Raw genomic sequence first — 13958 nt, 5'->3', positions numbered from 1 at the left:
TTATTATCCTTAAATTCGTTTTCGAATCTAAATTTCCTATAAGTTCCTTCATGTTTTCCTCAGATAGTTTACAATTACAGTTTCCCGATTCTGTTTAAATTTTTCAGATTCTCCACGGATTTTCTAGATTTTCTTCATTTGATTTTTAAATTTTTCCTTGAATTCTGTAAATTGTTAGGCATTTCTAGTATTTTCTTTGAATTTTTCTTAGATTTTCTTTGTTTTCTCCGGATCGTCCAGACAAACTGCTCGTTCTGTTTAAATTTTCCAGATTCTCCTCGGATTTTCGAGTTTTTCTTGAATTCTTTTCAGATCTGTCAATTCTCTTTTTCTTTTAAAATTCTCTGCGAATTTTCTTTTTCTGTACAAATTCTGTTTTAAGATTCGCTATAAATTTTTCTTTTTTATTGTTTCAAACTGTAAACTGTCCGTGCCCGTCCGCCCTTCTTTAAATTCGCCTCTGAATACGTATCGCCTTGATATTTTTATATCAAGAAACACTACTTCAGTCCACATTTTCCCGGATCAATTCGCAAACACAAAGTTATTTTAGAATTTCAGTTTTTATTTCAGTTATTGTATCCCAATCACACTAGCGACCTGCATCTATTTCCATGTTTATCATGCAAAATTATTGTCATTTTACCGTCATCTGGTCATTTCCCGTCCCACCTACTACTCTATTCTAAACTTGTTTTTACCTTTTTTTTCAGCTCGTTTATTAAATTCGCGTTGTTATATAAATTTAAAGAGACGTAAACAGATTTCGCGAATAACAAAAATCTCTTTTTAAGAGTTGACATACTCAAACAGAAATGGAACAGCAAATAATCCCCAGGCCAAGTTCATTTTATGGACAGAGTGGAGCATTTATATGGAAGTTTCTGTTTGTTATGATGTCAGAAAGTAATGATATTAAATGCTTATAAAAGTTTTTAGAAAAACGCAAACAAACTTTGATTATTTCGTGTTTATTTTACCTTTGTCTTTCAAACGTCCATTTCTCATTTGGGGAAAAAAATCGTCCCTAATTTCAGGACGGTTTAGACCTGTTTGCACTAGCTGTAACAGAGATAATGATTGATTGGATTATTTTATCCCCTTATGTTGTTTAACCCTCACAAAATATCAGTTTCGCCCCCTTTTAACTGAAGTACTTTCAGACATCGACGAGCTGGAGTTCCTCGAGAAGCTCGGCCAAGAATTAATCTCCACGTCGTGCACGGGTCGTTTGGAACGCGCTTTCAAATGCCTAGGCGGCGACCTTAAAGAATTCCTGACCACTTTAGATGGTGTTCACGACGTAATAAAATACCAGGAAGAAGTGGAACACGAAGGTGAAGCGTTTATTTGCACAAGTAACGGAGAATACCTCCAATTGGACTTCACCACTGAGCGCCCAGCAGTCGCTTACCTCCTCGTTGGAAGTTTAAAATCCATAGCGCGCATCTTATACGACACCCTCGCCGACGTAGAAGTGACCCAAAATAAACAAGACGCGCGAAACTTCAGCTTCCGAATAAGACGAATTAATGAAGGAAAGGCGGTGAGGGAAACCGTAACTCACCGGATTTCCTCACCCGTGACCGACCTCCAGATGGGGGTCGCGACATTCTGCAAAGCTTTTCCTTGGCATTTTGTCCTGGATAGGAGACTGGATCTCGTCCAGCTGGGTGCAGGATTTATGCGACTATTTGGGAGGATGCTGACGAGCTGTGGGAAATCCGTTGCTACGTATTTCGAGTTTCACAGACCGAGGAGTCTCACTTTGTCCTTCGGAGAGATCGTTAAGAGAGCCAACACACCTTTCGTGCTCGCCATAAGGAATCTACCGGGAGTTGAAGCATTTCCAGCGGAAGTAAGTCGAGACTGATTTATTAGAGAAATTGCTTCACGGGTGTTTACCTGGTTTCTCGGAGAAAAATCTCATAGGTACAAATCACTAAAATGCGGGATTTTATTTATTTGCGGATTTGCACCTGTGAGTAATTGCGGGAATTTTTTTTTAAATGCATAAATGTTTGCTTTTCGGTTGCCAGGTTATTTTTTAGGCTTCTAGACTGCCAAGTTTTCAAGTTTGCATTTTACGCGCATTTAAAAAAAAAAGATTTTTACTTTAGATTCCCAAAATACCAGGTTCATTGTCTATTAGATTACTTTAGAGTATTCCGATTTTTTTTACTTTTCAAGATACTCCTCGTGTTTAATCTAAATTTTCTTATTTTTCTTACATTTTCGATGCTGCTTAAATTTTCTAGATTCTCTACATTTTCTTTAAATTCTTTTAATATCGTCCTCAAATTCTTCTTCGATTTTATGCAAGTTTTCTTTTGATTTCATCTGGTTTCTTTAGATTCTCTGATTCTTTCTAGAATCTCTATAAATTCAGCCTAATTCTCTATAGATTTTCGAGATGTTCATTGGATTCTTGGATTCTTTAGGGTCTTTTTAAAGTTTATATTCTATTTAATTTTTAGATTTTTCTTACATTCTAGATTCTGTTTAAATTTTTTTGGATTCTCTTAATTTTTTTAATTTTTTTTCAATATTTCCCTCAAATTCTTCTTGGATTTTATGTAAATTTCCATTCGATTCTACAAAATTTCTTTCAATCATCTAAATTCTTTTTGGATACTTTCTAGATTCTTTTTATATTCTGATTAATTTTCCAGAGATTCTCCAGATAGTTTTTGGATTCTTGGATTCTCTTTGGTCTTTTTTTTCTATTTTATTTTTACATTTTTCTTACATTTTAGATTTTGTTTAAATTTTTAAGATTCTCCAAATTTTCTTAGTTTTTTTAATATTTTCCTCAAATTCTTCTTGAATTATATGTAAATTTCCCTTCGATTCTATCAAATTTCTTTCGATTTATCTACATTCTTGTTGGATTCTTTCTAGATTCTCTTTACATTCTGTCTAATTCTCCATAGATTCTCCAGATATTCTTTGGATTCTTGGATTTTTTTTGGTTTATATTCTATTTTATTTTTAATTTTTTTTTTACATTTTAGATTATGTTTAAATTTTTTAGATTCTCTAAATTTTTTCTAGATTCTCTAAATTCTTTCTAGATTCTCTTAACAATCAGTATGTCTAATTCTCCATAGATTTTCCTAATTTCCTTTCGATTCTCTTTGGGCTTTTAAGCTCAAGAATCTTGAATTCTTATAAATTCGTCATTTTTACAATGTTTTAGAATTCAGTAAGATTCTTCGATTTTCCTTAATTAATAGGTACATTTTATATATTTTTTTGAATCTATTTTGAATTAATGTTCTCTGAATTCTCTAAATCAATTTTTATTTTTTTTTTGACATTTTCTAAATTATCTCGTTGATATTTTTCCTACATACTTTAGATCTGGTTGAATTTTTGTACTTTTACTCTGTTTTTCTCTGAATTTTAAAAATTATTTTAAACTAGAAAATTATGATTGCATTTTCTTTGGATTATCTAAAATTTTATTAAATTTTATTTGAATTTTCCTCAAATTCTATTCCAATTCTTATAGGATTTAAGACTCTTTTTTAGATTTCTGTAGTTTTCCAACATTTTTTTCTGATTTTTTTCAAATTCTATTACATTTTTAAAATTATTTTTAAGCTCCTTTTAGATCCTCTTAGTCTCTTTAGATTTTTTCTTACAACTAGATTAGCCAAATTCTTTTTAGATTCTTCATGGATTCTCTTTGGTTAAAGTTTATATTTTCTTTGGACTTTTTAGAAAGTTTTTATGTTATCTGTATAAAATTTTTTAGAACCTTAGATTTTCTTTCAAATTGTCTCTAAATTCCTCTTCAAATTTTCTCAGATTCATCGAATTTCTTAACTCCTTTTAGATCCTGTTGTTTCTCTTCAGATTTTTTTTCATAAATTGTCTAAATTCTCTTCAGATTCTGTTCAGACTCTAAATTTTCTCAACATTTTCTTTAGATTCCATTCTATTTTTTATTGTACTTTCAGTAGGTTGTCTTTAAGTTTTCCTTATTTGTTGTTTTCAATTTTATTTTATTATGGTTTGGCATTGTTACGTTGTTGTTACATACTAAAAAAATGGGACATTTAATCCGCCTTTGAAATCCAACGTGCAAACCTGAAAACTCAAAGTAGACAGAAATGTGCAACCTGAAAACTAACAGATTTGAAAATGATGAGACAGCCTCTCGCCTGTGAAAGCTTTTGATTTTTCCAGCGATCCCGAAAAGTTTCCTTTAATCAGTGCGGCGAAAGTTTAAGGGTTAATTTAGATGCAAATGAGGAAAACTTCCGTCAACTAATTTTACTCGTAAAAATTACTCCTCGCCTGTAATAAAAAATTCAGAAGTCTCATCTTTATGAATTTTTTGTATAATTTAATTCGCGTGTTTACATGGAGTATTAACGCACCATTGTGCCTCAATGCCTATGATGAGGAAAGCGCGTTTTTGCGTTGTTTGTCAGGCTCCATTATAAATGCATTTTATACATTTTTTGCCGGCGATATTTAAAAATAGATTAGAGGCGGATTGCGAAGGCATAAATCATCAGCCCACGTAAGTGTATGTCTAGAGACGCGCTCGCATTTATCTTTATATGTCCAAAGCGGGCATAAATCTGAAGACTGGAAGCCACTTATGGGAAAACCGCCGCTTTCAACTCTGAAATTATTTTCCGGCCGCTGTTGAATAAAAATGTAGAATTGATTGAGCAATTCGCGAATACATGGAATCGCTGTTAGACGAGATCTATTGGAAATTCGTTGATTGTCTCTAAATGCTTTAATTGAGACTGTCTGTCAAAGGCTCGCAAGTGGCGAGATGGAAACTATACCCTCAGTTCCGTTGAAACCCTTCCTTTGTTGAGAGTGCTGCTTGAAACACGCTTGTTGAAGGGAAATTCGATACAAATATTTCCGGAAATGTTTATGCAAGGGACGGAAAGGCTAAATTAAATCATAAGCTCTCCATAATTCCAAACGATTGCATTTTCCGTTAACATCCTCTTCTAATTAACTTCTTTCCAGGGCTTGGAACTCAAAGGTCAAATGGTCTACTGTCCAGAATCCGACTCAATTTTATTTATCGGATCTCCGTTTTTGGACGGACTTGAAGGTCTCACCGGCAGCGGGCTTTTCATCTCCGACATTCCCATGCATGATGCTACCAGAGACGTTATTTTAGTCGGCGAACAGGCTCGAGCGCAGGTAATTACGAGATTAAAAGAAACCTAAAATGGTTGAATTTCCTCCGAACAAATACAGACTAATTTCCGGGTTTGTTCCGTATAAATCACAGTTTACTACCGGAGTCGAATAACCAACCAAACGAGTTAATGATGGCTTGTCTCTGGTCAGAGGAAAAGATAATCTCGAAGTTTTTCGCTGACGGGAAATTGGACTTGCAATAAAAAACTAATTAATTAAATTATGTTATCTGGATCGGCCAAAGTAAGAGATTTTTGATAGAAATCCCGGATAAAAGGAAGAAAATAATTTTTATAAACCAACCCCGCTTTTGCTAAATTAAGTAACGGAGTAATCAATGTTGCCTCGGTCGTATTGTTGGATTCCAAGACGTTTCCGAACTTTCAAATTGAAATTCTAACTTTTCCATAGTGCAGTCTGATTCAAAACGATTATTTTCGAGACAAAACCACGCAATTAAGGAAATTATTTTTCCACACAAACGAGATACTCGACACTCTTCACGTCTGGTTACTCTTAAGTCGCCACTTATTATTTAAGACGTGCGATGGCTCATAGTTTCTTCCACCCAATTAAAGATTTTCCGTCTCACCCTAAAATTCGTTTAAGCTCGCGCTTGCTGTCTGACTTACAAACCAACAAAATTTATGATTTTCTTGACGCTTCAAGTTGGCTGTTAAAAATAATAACGCAATTTGCTGCATTTGTTGGAAACTTTTAACCTCATAAATATTCAGGGATCACTCATAAATGAACGGCGGACGAAAGTTGACCCGATATTTTTAATTAGGCGAAATTTGGTTACGGGGAGTTATATTAATTGGAGAGATTCAGGTTTAACGGACGGGGTTGGTAATTTTATAAAGAAATCAGGTTCGATTTTTACTCGTTCTTTACCTCTTAATATTTCACAAAACGGCGTAAAACGAAACTAAAAGTCCACTGGTAATCTGTATGTGCATCTGCATGGATTCAATAAACATTTACTAGTGTATTTTATATTTTTATATTTTTCTTGATCGTTGAAGAGCTTATTAAATTGCTTTTCCCAAACACTGTCAGCAATTTCATAACTTTGCAAGATTTTAAGAAATACTGGAGAAAATAAATGTTTGCATGGTAGAACTTAAAAAATTATTTTTCAAGACTATTTCTGAATCCAGACCTGATCAAACAAAACGGTTTTTAGATTTAGAATCAAGAGGCCTTAACTTTCCGATTTTTTTCAAAATTTGTTGATCTGTTTTGGTGTCTGCAAAAATGGTGGAGGCGCCGGGCAGTTAAAAAAAATTGTAATTGTGGTAATTTTCACGCTGTGGCAATAAAATCTGGGGACTTTACTAGTTTGAAAACGTTTATCACCTCCCCCAATTTTGAAAATTGTGGACCAACAGTGGCACTTTTTAGAATTTTTTTTACAGAACGAACGACAAATTCGAGTTTTTGAGAATAAAAATTCATAATTCCGATAATTTTAACGTTATGGCAATGAAATTTAGACCGATTACTAGTTTAAACATGTTTATTATTTCCTTTAAATTTCAAAATTGGAGGCCAAGAAATTTTGAATTTTTGAGAATAAAAATTCATAACTCTAATAATTTTAACACTAGGGCAATGAAATTTTGACAGTTAACTAGTTTTAGCATATTTATTATTTTCTCTAAATTTCAAAATTGTAGACCCAAAAAAGTTTAGAATTATTTCTTCTATGATCAAACGAAAAATTCGAATTTTTGAGAATAAAAATTCATAGCTTTGATAATTTTATCGTTATGCAATTGAAATTTAGACAGTTTACTAGTTTTAACATGTTTATTATTTACTCCAAATTTCAAAATTGTAGACCGAAAAAGACAGATTATAGAATTTTTTATTTTATAGCCGAACGGAAATTTCAAATTTTTGAGAATAAAAATGTATAGTTCTGCTAATTTTAACGCTAAGGCATTGAAATTTAAACAAATTACTAGTTTGAACATGTTTATTATTTTTCTTTAATTAAAAAAATGTTCAAGAGAAAGGACATTTTTTATAAATTTCCCATCTATGGTCAAACACAAAATTCGAATTTTTGAGAATAAAAATTCATAATTCTGATTATTTCACCGTTATGGCAATGAAATTTAGACCGTTTACTAGTTTAAACATGTTTATTATTTCCTTCAAATTTCAAAATTGTAGACCCAAAACGACAGATTTTAGAATTTTTCATTTTATGGCCAAACGAAAATTTCAAATTTTTTGAGAGTTCTGCTAATTTTAACGCTAAGGTATTGAAATTTAAACAGTTTACTAGTTTGAACATGTTTATTATTTCCCTTTAATTAAAAAAATGTTCAACAGAAAAGACACTTTTGAGAAATTTTTATTTTCCAACAAACTAAAAACTCCCATTTTCTAAAATAAAAATTTGGAATTCTGGTAATTTTCACGCTGTGGCAATGAAATTTGGGGATTTTACTAGTTTTAACACGTTTATTACCTCTCCGAAATTAGAAAGTTGTCAAAAAGAAAAGACAGTTTTTAGAAATTTTTATTTTGCAAACAAACGAAAAATTCCCACTTTATAAAATAAAAATTTGTGATTCTGGTAATTTTCATGGTGTGGCAACAAAATTTGAGGCTTTTACTAATCTGAACATGTTTATCACCTCCTCCAAATAAGACAGTTATAAAACAAGAGAAGACAGATTTTTATTTCGCCAGAATATTTCGTAATAAGAAGAGCATTCCACTTGAGATTCCGCTTGAGAAGTGACCTTCCACTTCTCCAGTACAAATCGAGCAGTGTTATTATTCGTACCAAAAACCAAACAAATTGATTGATTTTACAAAAATCAACTAATGAGATGCCATTTTACGCAAAACACAAAAACCGCATTTTCATGATTTAGTGCACAATTCGACAAGTTCATTTCTCTTTTTGTCCCTCTAATAACACCAGCTCATTTCGTGATGTATAACAACACATCAGAATTTCCGGTTTTCCTGTTTTTCTTTTGCTTTTATTGCTTTTCATTAGTTTTTGTAATGTCCGGCAATTTTATTGATAAACATTTTTGACGTACGACTGTTTTTTCCTAAATTAGATGGGCAGCTCCATAAATAACCGCGCAGGTTTGATCTGATTTAATTACAAAATTACGTCACAAAACTCCATCGCTTTGTTCTCAGTCTATTGTAATATTTCAGTTCGAGATTATTTCCTTGGGACGGAATCACCTGGGAAAATTCAATATAATTTTAATTACAGACGGAGAAAGCGTTTGTTGTCCGAATTTCTGTACTGTTTTTTAAATAAAAAGACGTAAATCACGAGCGTTTCTCTCCCTGGATGTTCACCTATGATAAATCGTTGCGGTTACACCCTGTGATGTAATAAAGAACATGTCTGTGTAAGTAATCCCTCGAGTCCTATCAGATGAACGCACTGCAGTGCATATGTATAATAAAACGGAGTCCGAATTTATTGTACGAATACCTGAAACATTCTCACACCATTTCTGAGACAAATATTTTATGTCTTCGATTCGATTTCAGGACGGCTTACGTCGCCGAATGGATAAACTGAAGAGTTCAATCGAGGAGGGCAACAGGGCTGTGGATAAGGAAAGAGAAAAGAACGTTAGCTTACTACACCTGATTTTTCCACCAGACATAGCAAAGCGGTTGTGGCTCGGTAAGGCAATTTTCCCCTAATACTAGAGATATTCAAGTTTGAATTTATGACGTTTCCAAGTAGAGAAAATAAAAATTTATAAATCAAATATTTTAAACGCTATGGCAATGAAATTTAGACAGTTTACTAGTTTGAACATGTATATTATTTGCTCCAAATTTCAAAATTGTAGACCCAAAGAAACAGATTTTAGAATTTTTCATTTTATGGCCAAACAAAAATTTCTAAATTTTGAAAATAAAACTTTATGACTCTGACAATTTTAATGCTATGGCAATGAAATTTAGGCAGTTTACTAGTTTAAACATGTCTATTATTTCCTCCAAATTTCAAAATTGTAGACCAGAAAAGACAGATTTTAGAATTTTTTATTTTATGGCCAAACGAAAATTTCGAATTTTTGAGAATAAAAATTCATAACTCTGATAATTTCAACGCTATGGCAATGAAATTTAGACAGTTTACTAGTTTAAACATGTTAATTATTTCCTCCAAATTTAAAAATTGTAGACTAGAAAAGACAGATTTTAGAATTTTTTATTTTATGGCCGAACAAAAATTTCGACTTTTTGAGACTAAAAATTCATAGTCCTGCTAATTTTAACGCTATGGCAATGAAACTCACGGGTCGACTTCAAGTCACGGCGTTAACGCAAATTTGCAACCGTTGCCAAGGTATGAGCAATGTGATTGGCGTTGCTATGTTGCAAATGGGATTTGCAATAACGCAAGTCACACTTGAAATCGACCCCTAATTAGTTACTAGTTTGAACATATCTATTATTTTTTCCAAATTTGAAAATTAGAGACCACAAGGAACAGATTTTACAATTTTTCATTTTATGACTGAACGGAAATTTCGTATTTTTGAGAAAAAAAAATTCATAGTTCTGGTAATTTTATCGCTATGCAAATGCAATTTAGACAGTTTACTAGGTTAATCATGTTCATTATTTCCTCCAAATTTCAAAATTGTAGACCAGAAAAAAAAGATTTTAAAAATTTTTATTTTATGGCCAAACAAAAATTTTTAAATTTTAAAAATAAAAATTCATAACTCTGATAATTTTAATGCTATGACAATGAAATTTAGGCAGTTTTCTAGTTTAAACATATTAATTATTTCCTCTAAATTTCAAAATTGTAGACCAGAAAAGACAGATTTTAGAATTTTTTATTTTATGGCCGAACGAAAATTTCGACTTTTTGAGACTAAAAATTCGTAGTTCTGCTAATTTTAACCCTATGGCAATAAAATTTAGACAGTTTACTATTTTAAACATGTTCATTGTTGTTCCAAATTTCAAAATTGTAAACCAGAAAAGACAAATTTTAGAATTTTTCATTTTATGGCCAAAATTTCGAATTTTTGAGAATAAAAATTCATAGTTATTGTAATTTTATCGCTATGCAAATGCAATTTAGACAGTTTAGTAGTTTGAACATATCTATTATTTTCTCCAAATTTCAAAATTAGAGACCAAAATGGACAGATTTTACAATTTTTCATTTTATGACCAAACGGAAATTTCGTATTTTTGAGAAAAAAAATTCATAGTTCTGGTAATTTTATCGCTATGCAAATGCAATTTAGACAGTTTACTAGGTTAAACATATTCATTATTTCCTCCAAATTTCAAAATTGTAGACCAGAAAAAAAGATTTTAAAAATTTTTATTTTATGGACAAACAAAAATTTTGAAATTTTAAAAATAAAAATTCATAACTCTGATAATTTTAATGCTAGTGCAATGAAATTTAGACAGTTTTCTAGTTTTAACATGTTTATTATTTCCTCCAAATTTCAAAATTGTAGACTAGAAAAGACAGATTTTAGAATTTTTTATTTTATGGCCGAACAAAAATTTCGACTTTTTGAGACTAAAAATTCATAGTCCTGCTAATTTTAACGCTATGGCAATGAAACTCACGGGTCGACTTCAAGTCACGGCGTTAACGCAAATTTGCAACCGTTGCCAAGGTATGAGCAATGTGATTGGCGTTGCTATGTTGCAAATGGGATTTGCAATAACGCAAGTCACACTTGAAATCGACCCCTAATTAGTTACTAGTTTGAACATATATATTATTTTCTCCAAATTTGAAAATTAGAGACCACAAGGAACAGATTTTACAATTTTTCATTTTATGACTGAACGGAAATTTCGTATTTTTGAGAAAAAAAAATTCATAGTTCTGGTAATTTTATCGCTATGCAAATGCAATTTAGACAGTTTACTAGGTTAATCATGTTCATTATTTCCTCCAAATTTCAAAATTGTAGACCAGAAAAAAAAGATTTTAAAAATTTTTATTTTATGGCCAAACAAAAATTTTTAAATTTTAAAAATAAAAATTCATAACTCTGATAATTTTAATGCTATGACAATGAAATTTAGGCAGTTTTCTAGTTTAAACATATTAATTATTTCCTCTAAATTTCAAAATTGTAGACCAGAAAAGACAGATTTTAGAATTTTTTATTTTATGGCCGAACGAAAATTTCGACTTTTTGAGACTAAAAATTCGTAGTTCTGCTAATTTTAACCCTATGGCAATAAAATTTAGACAGTTTACTATTTTAAACATGTTCATTGTTGTTCCAAATTTCAAAATTGTAAACCAGAAAAGACAAATTTTAGAATTTTTCATTTTATGGCCAAAATTTCGAATTTTTGAGAATAAAAATTCATAGTTATTGTAATTTTATCGCTATGCAAATGCAATTTAGACAGTTTAGTAGTTTGAACATATCTATTATTTTCTCTAAATTTCAAAATTAGAGACCAAAATGGACAGATTTTACAATTTTTCATTTTATGACCAAACGGAAATTTCGTATTTTTGAGAAAAAAAATTCATAGTTCTGGTAATTTTATCGCTATGCAAATGCAATTTAGACAGTTTACTAGGTTAAACATATTCATTATTTCCTCCAAATTTCAAAATTGTAGACCAGAAAAAAAGATTTTAAAAATTTTTATTTTATGGACAAACAAAAATTTTGAAATTTTAAAAATAAAAATTCATAACTCTGATAATTTTAATGCTAGTGCAATGAAATTTAGACAGTTTTCTAGTTTTAACATGTTTATTATTTCCTCCAAATTTCAAAATTGTAGACCAGAAAAGACAGATTTTAGAATTTTTTATTTTATGGCCGAACAAAAATTTCGACTTTTTGAGACTAAAAATTCATAGTTATGGTAATTTTAACGCTATGGCAATGAAATTTAGACAGTTTTCTAGTTTTAACATGTTTATTATTTCCTCCAAATTTCAAAATTGTAGACCAGAAAAAAAGATTTTAGAATTTTTTATTTTATTGTCAAACAAAAATTTCGACTTTTTGAGACTAAAAATTCATAGTTCTAATAATTTTAACGCTATGGCAATGAAATTTAGACAGTTTACTACATCTGATATTTCCACCAGACATAGCAAAGCGGTTGTGGCTCGCTAAGGCAATTTTCCCCTAGTACTGGAGATATTCAAGTTTGAATTTATGACGTTTCCAAGTAGAGAAAATTAAATTTTTCATTTTGACTAGTTAAACGGACTCTTTTCAGGTCAAACGATCGAAGCAAAGACTCACGAAGACGTAACGATGCTTTTCTCTGACATCGTCGGTTTCACCTCCATCTGCTCGACCACCACCCCAATGATGGTGATTAACATGCTCCAGGACCTTTACAACCAATTCGACGTGTTTTGCGGTCAACTAGACGTGTACAAAGTAAGTCCACTCGCGCAAATGGAAAGCAAACAAAGATCATTTCCGCCGGATTCTACCCCGGAAAGTGTCTAATGAATATTTTCCTTTTGGTCACGTATTTGCAAGTGCTTGCTTTTAGAATAAACGACTTGTCACTCTCCCGGATTCTTTATCGAACGGTTCTCAGTCGGCTCGAATTTACCACTTTAATAAACTTAGGCGGTTGCGACATGCTTTTTCACTTCCATTATGTGCATAGGATGGCATGCATAATTGATTCGGCAGGTCTGCTTGAGTATTTTCTTACCTGCGATGAAAAATTAGTTTGCAGATATGAAAGGGTGCCAATGCTTGAAAAAATTTACCGAAAGGATTATCAGTTCTGCCTTGTTGTCGCTTTTTCTTCTGCTGCTTCTCCAAAAACTAGACAATTTCTGGGAAAAAAAAACGTTTTGAAAGGTTATCCTTGGTCAGTTTTAATGTCAACGTCAGCCCAGGCCATCGAAAAGTTGGGAATAAAAAGGCTAATGAACAAGTGGCAAAAAGTGTCATTATCGGAGTTCCCGTCAGTTCAGCAATAATCGTGGAAGAGATTAGATCGTTTCACAGAGCCGAATTGTAAAAAATGGGATTATTTTGAGTTAGATTTTTTATTCTTTGCTAGTGGTTTCTTCAAAAATGTTGTGATAAACCTAAAGTTAAAAAAAGTGTTGTGCTTACCGGTGAAATTAAATTTACGCGTGATGACTGATGACGTGATGACACTGGAGATCGCATTTGATAACTTCAGGTAATTTTTTTATTATTTCGTTTAAACGTCGTTTTCACCTTGAAAAAAATTATTGAAAATCACCTCAAAATACCTGTTAAAATTGATTTTGGTTCACGTCTCGTTTAGTTGTGAAGCAAACTTAACTTATTTGGCTCAATTTCCGCAGAATGTCACGCTGAATCCAAAACTTCACGAATTTTAAATTTTTTGTCTACAAATAACTGAGTTATGGCAGTTTGAATTTTTGGGTTGTCGCCAGAGAGCCAAATTTTTGAAGGTTCAAAACAATTCGTGCCCGATATTTTGGAAACTATTACAGATATTGAGATGCGCCATCGTTTTTCACGCGATTTTTTACATAAGAAATAGTTTTTACCTTTTTCAAAAGTCGAAAGTTGCAGTTTTTCGCGAAAATTCATGACTAAAACTATACCAAACTCCTGATATCGATATCTTGGTTACTTTTTGAAGTAAACTTGAGTTATTTATATCAATGTACGCAGAATTTTTCGCAGATTCCAAATCTGGGATTTAAATTCAGATCCGATAACAAATAACTGAGGTATGGCCGCTCAAAGTTTCGGAAAGTTGATTTTCATTTTTCC

The 13958-nt window shown here is 31.7% G+C and overlaps 1 protein-coding gene across 3 annotated transcripts in view; it reads left to right on the top strand.

Moving 5' to 3' along the window:
* LOC148166383 (head-specific guanylate cyclase-like) overlaps positions 1-13958 on the top strand; it is a 72093-nt gene that overhangs the window by 42004 nt on the left and 16131 nt on the right. For all 3 annotated transcript variants that reach the window (XR_015771031.1, XR_015771030.1, XM_088049032.1), the window contains exons 5-8: positions 1164-1858; positions 5005-5184; positions 8728-8866; positions 12436-12602. Coding sequence is in view for 1 of the 3 variants with exons in the window: in XM_088049032.1 (XP_087905158.1) it covers positions 1164-1858; positions 5005-5184; positions 8728-8866; positions 12436-12602 (1181 nt within the window). In the remaining 2 variants the exon portion in view is untranslated. The remainder of the gene's footprint in view (positions 1-1163; positions 1859-5004; positions 5185-8727; positions 8867-12435; positions 12603-13958) is intronic.

The sequence above is a fragment of the Gnatocerus cornutus genome, unplaced genomic scaffold (assembly GCF_029298725.1).
Source record: "Gnatocerus cornutus isolate USDA-ARS CGAHR unplaced genomic scaffold, icGnaCorn1.1 ctg00000023.1, whole genome shotgun sequence".
Lineage (NCBI taxonomy): Eukaryota > Metazoa > Arthropoda > Insecta > Coleoptera > Tenebrionidae > Gnatocerus > Gnatocerus cornutus.
Note: the sequence above shows the minus strand (reverse complement) of the source record. Positions and strands in the feature narration are given on the sequence as shown.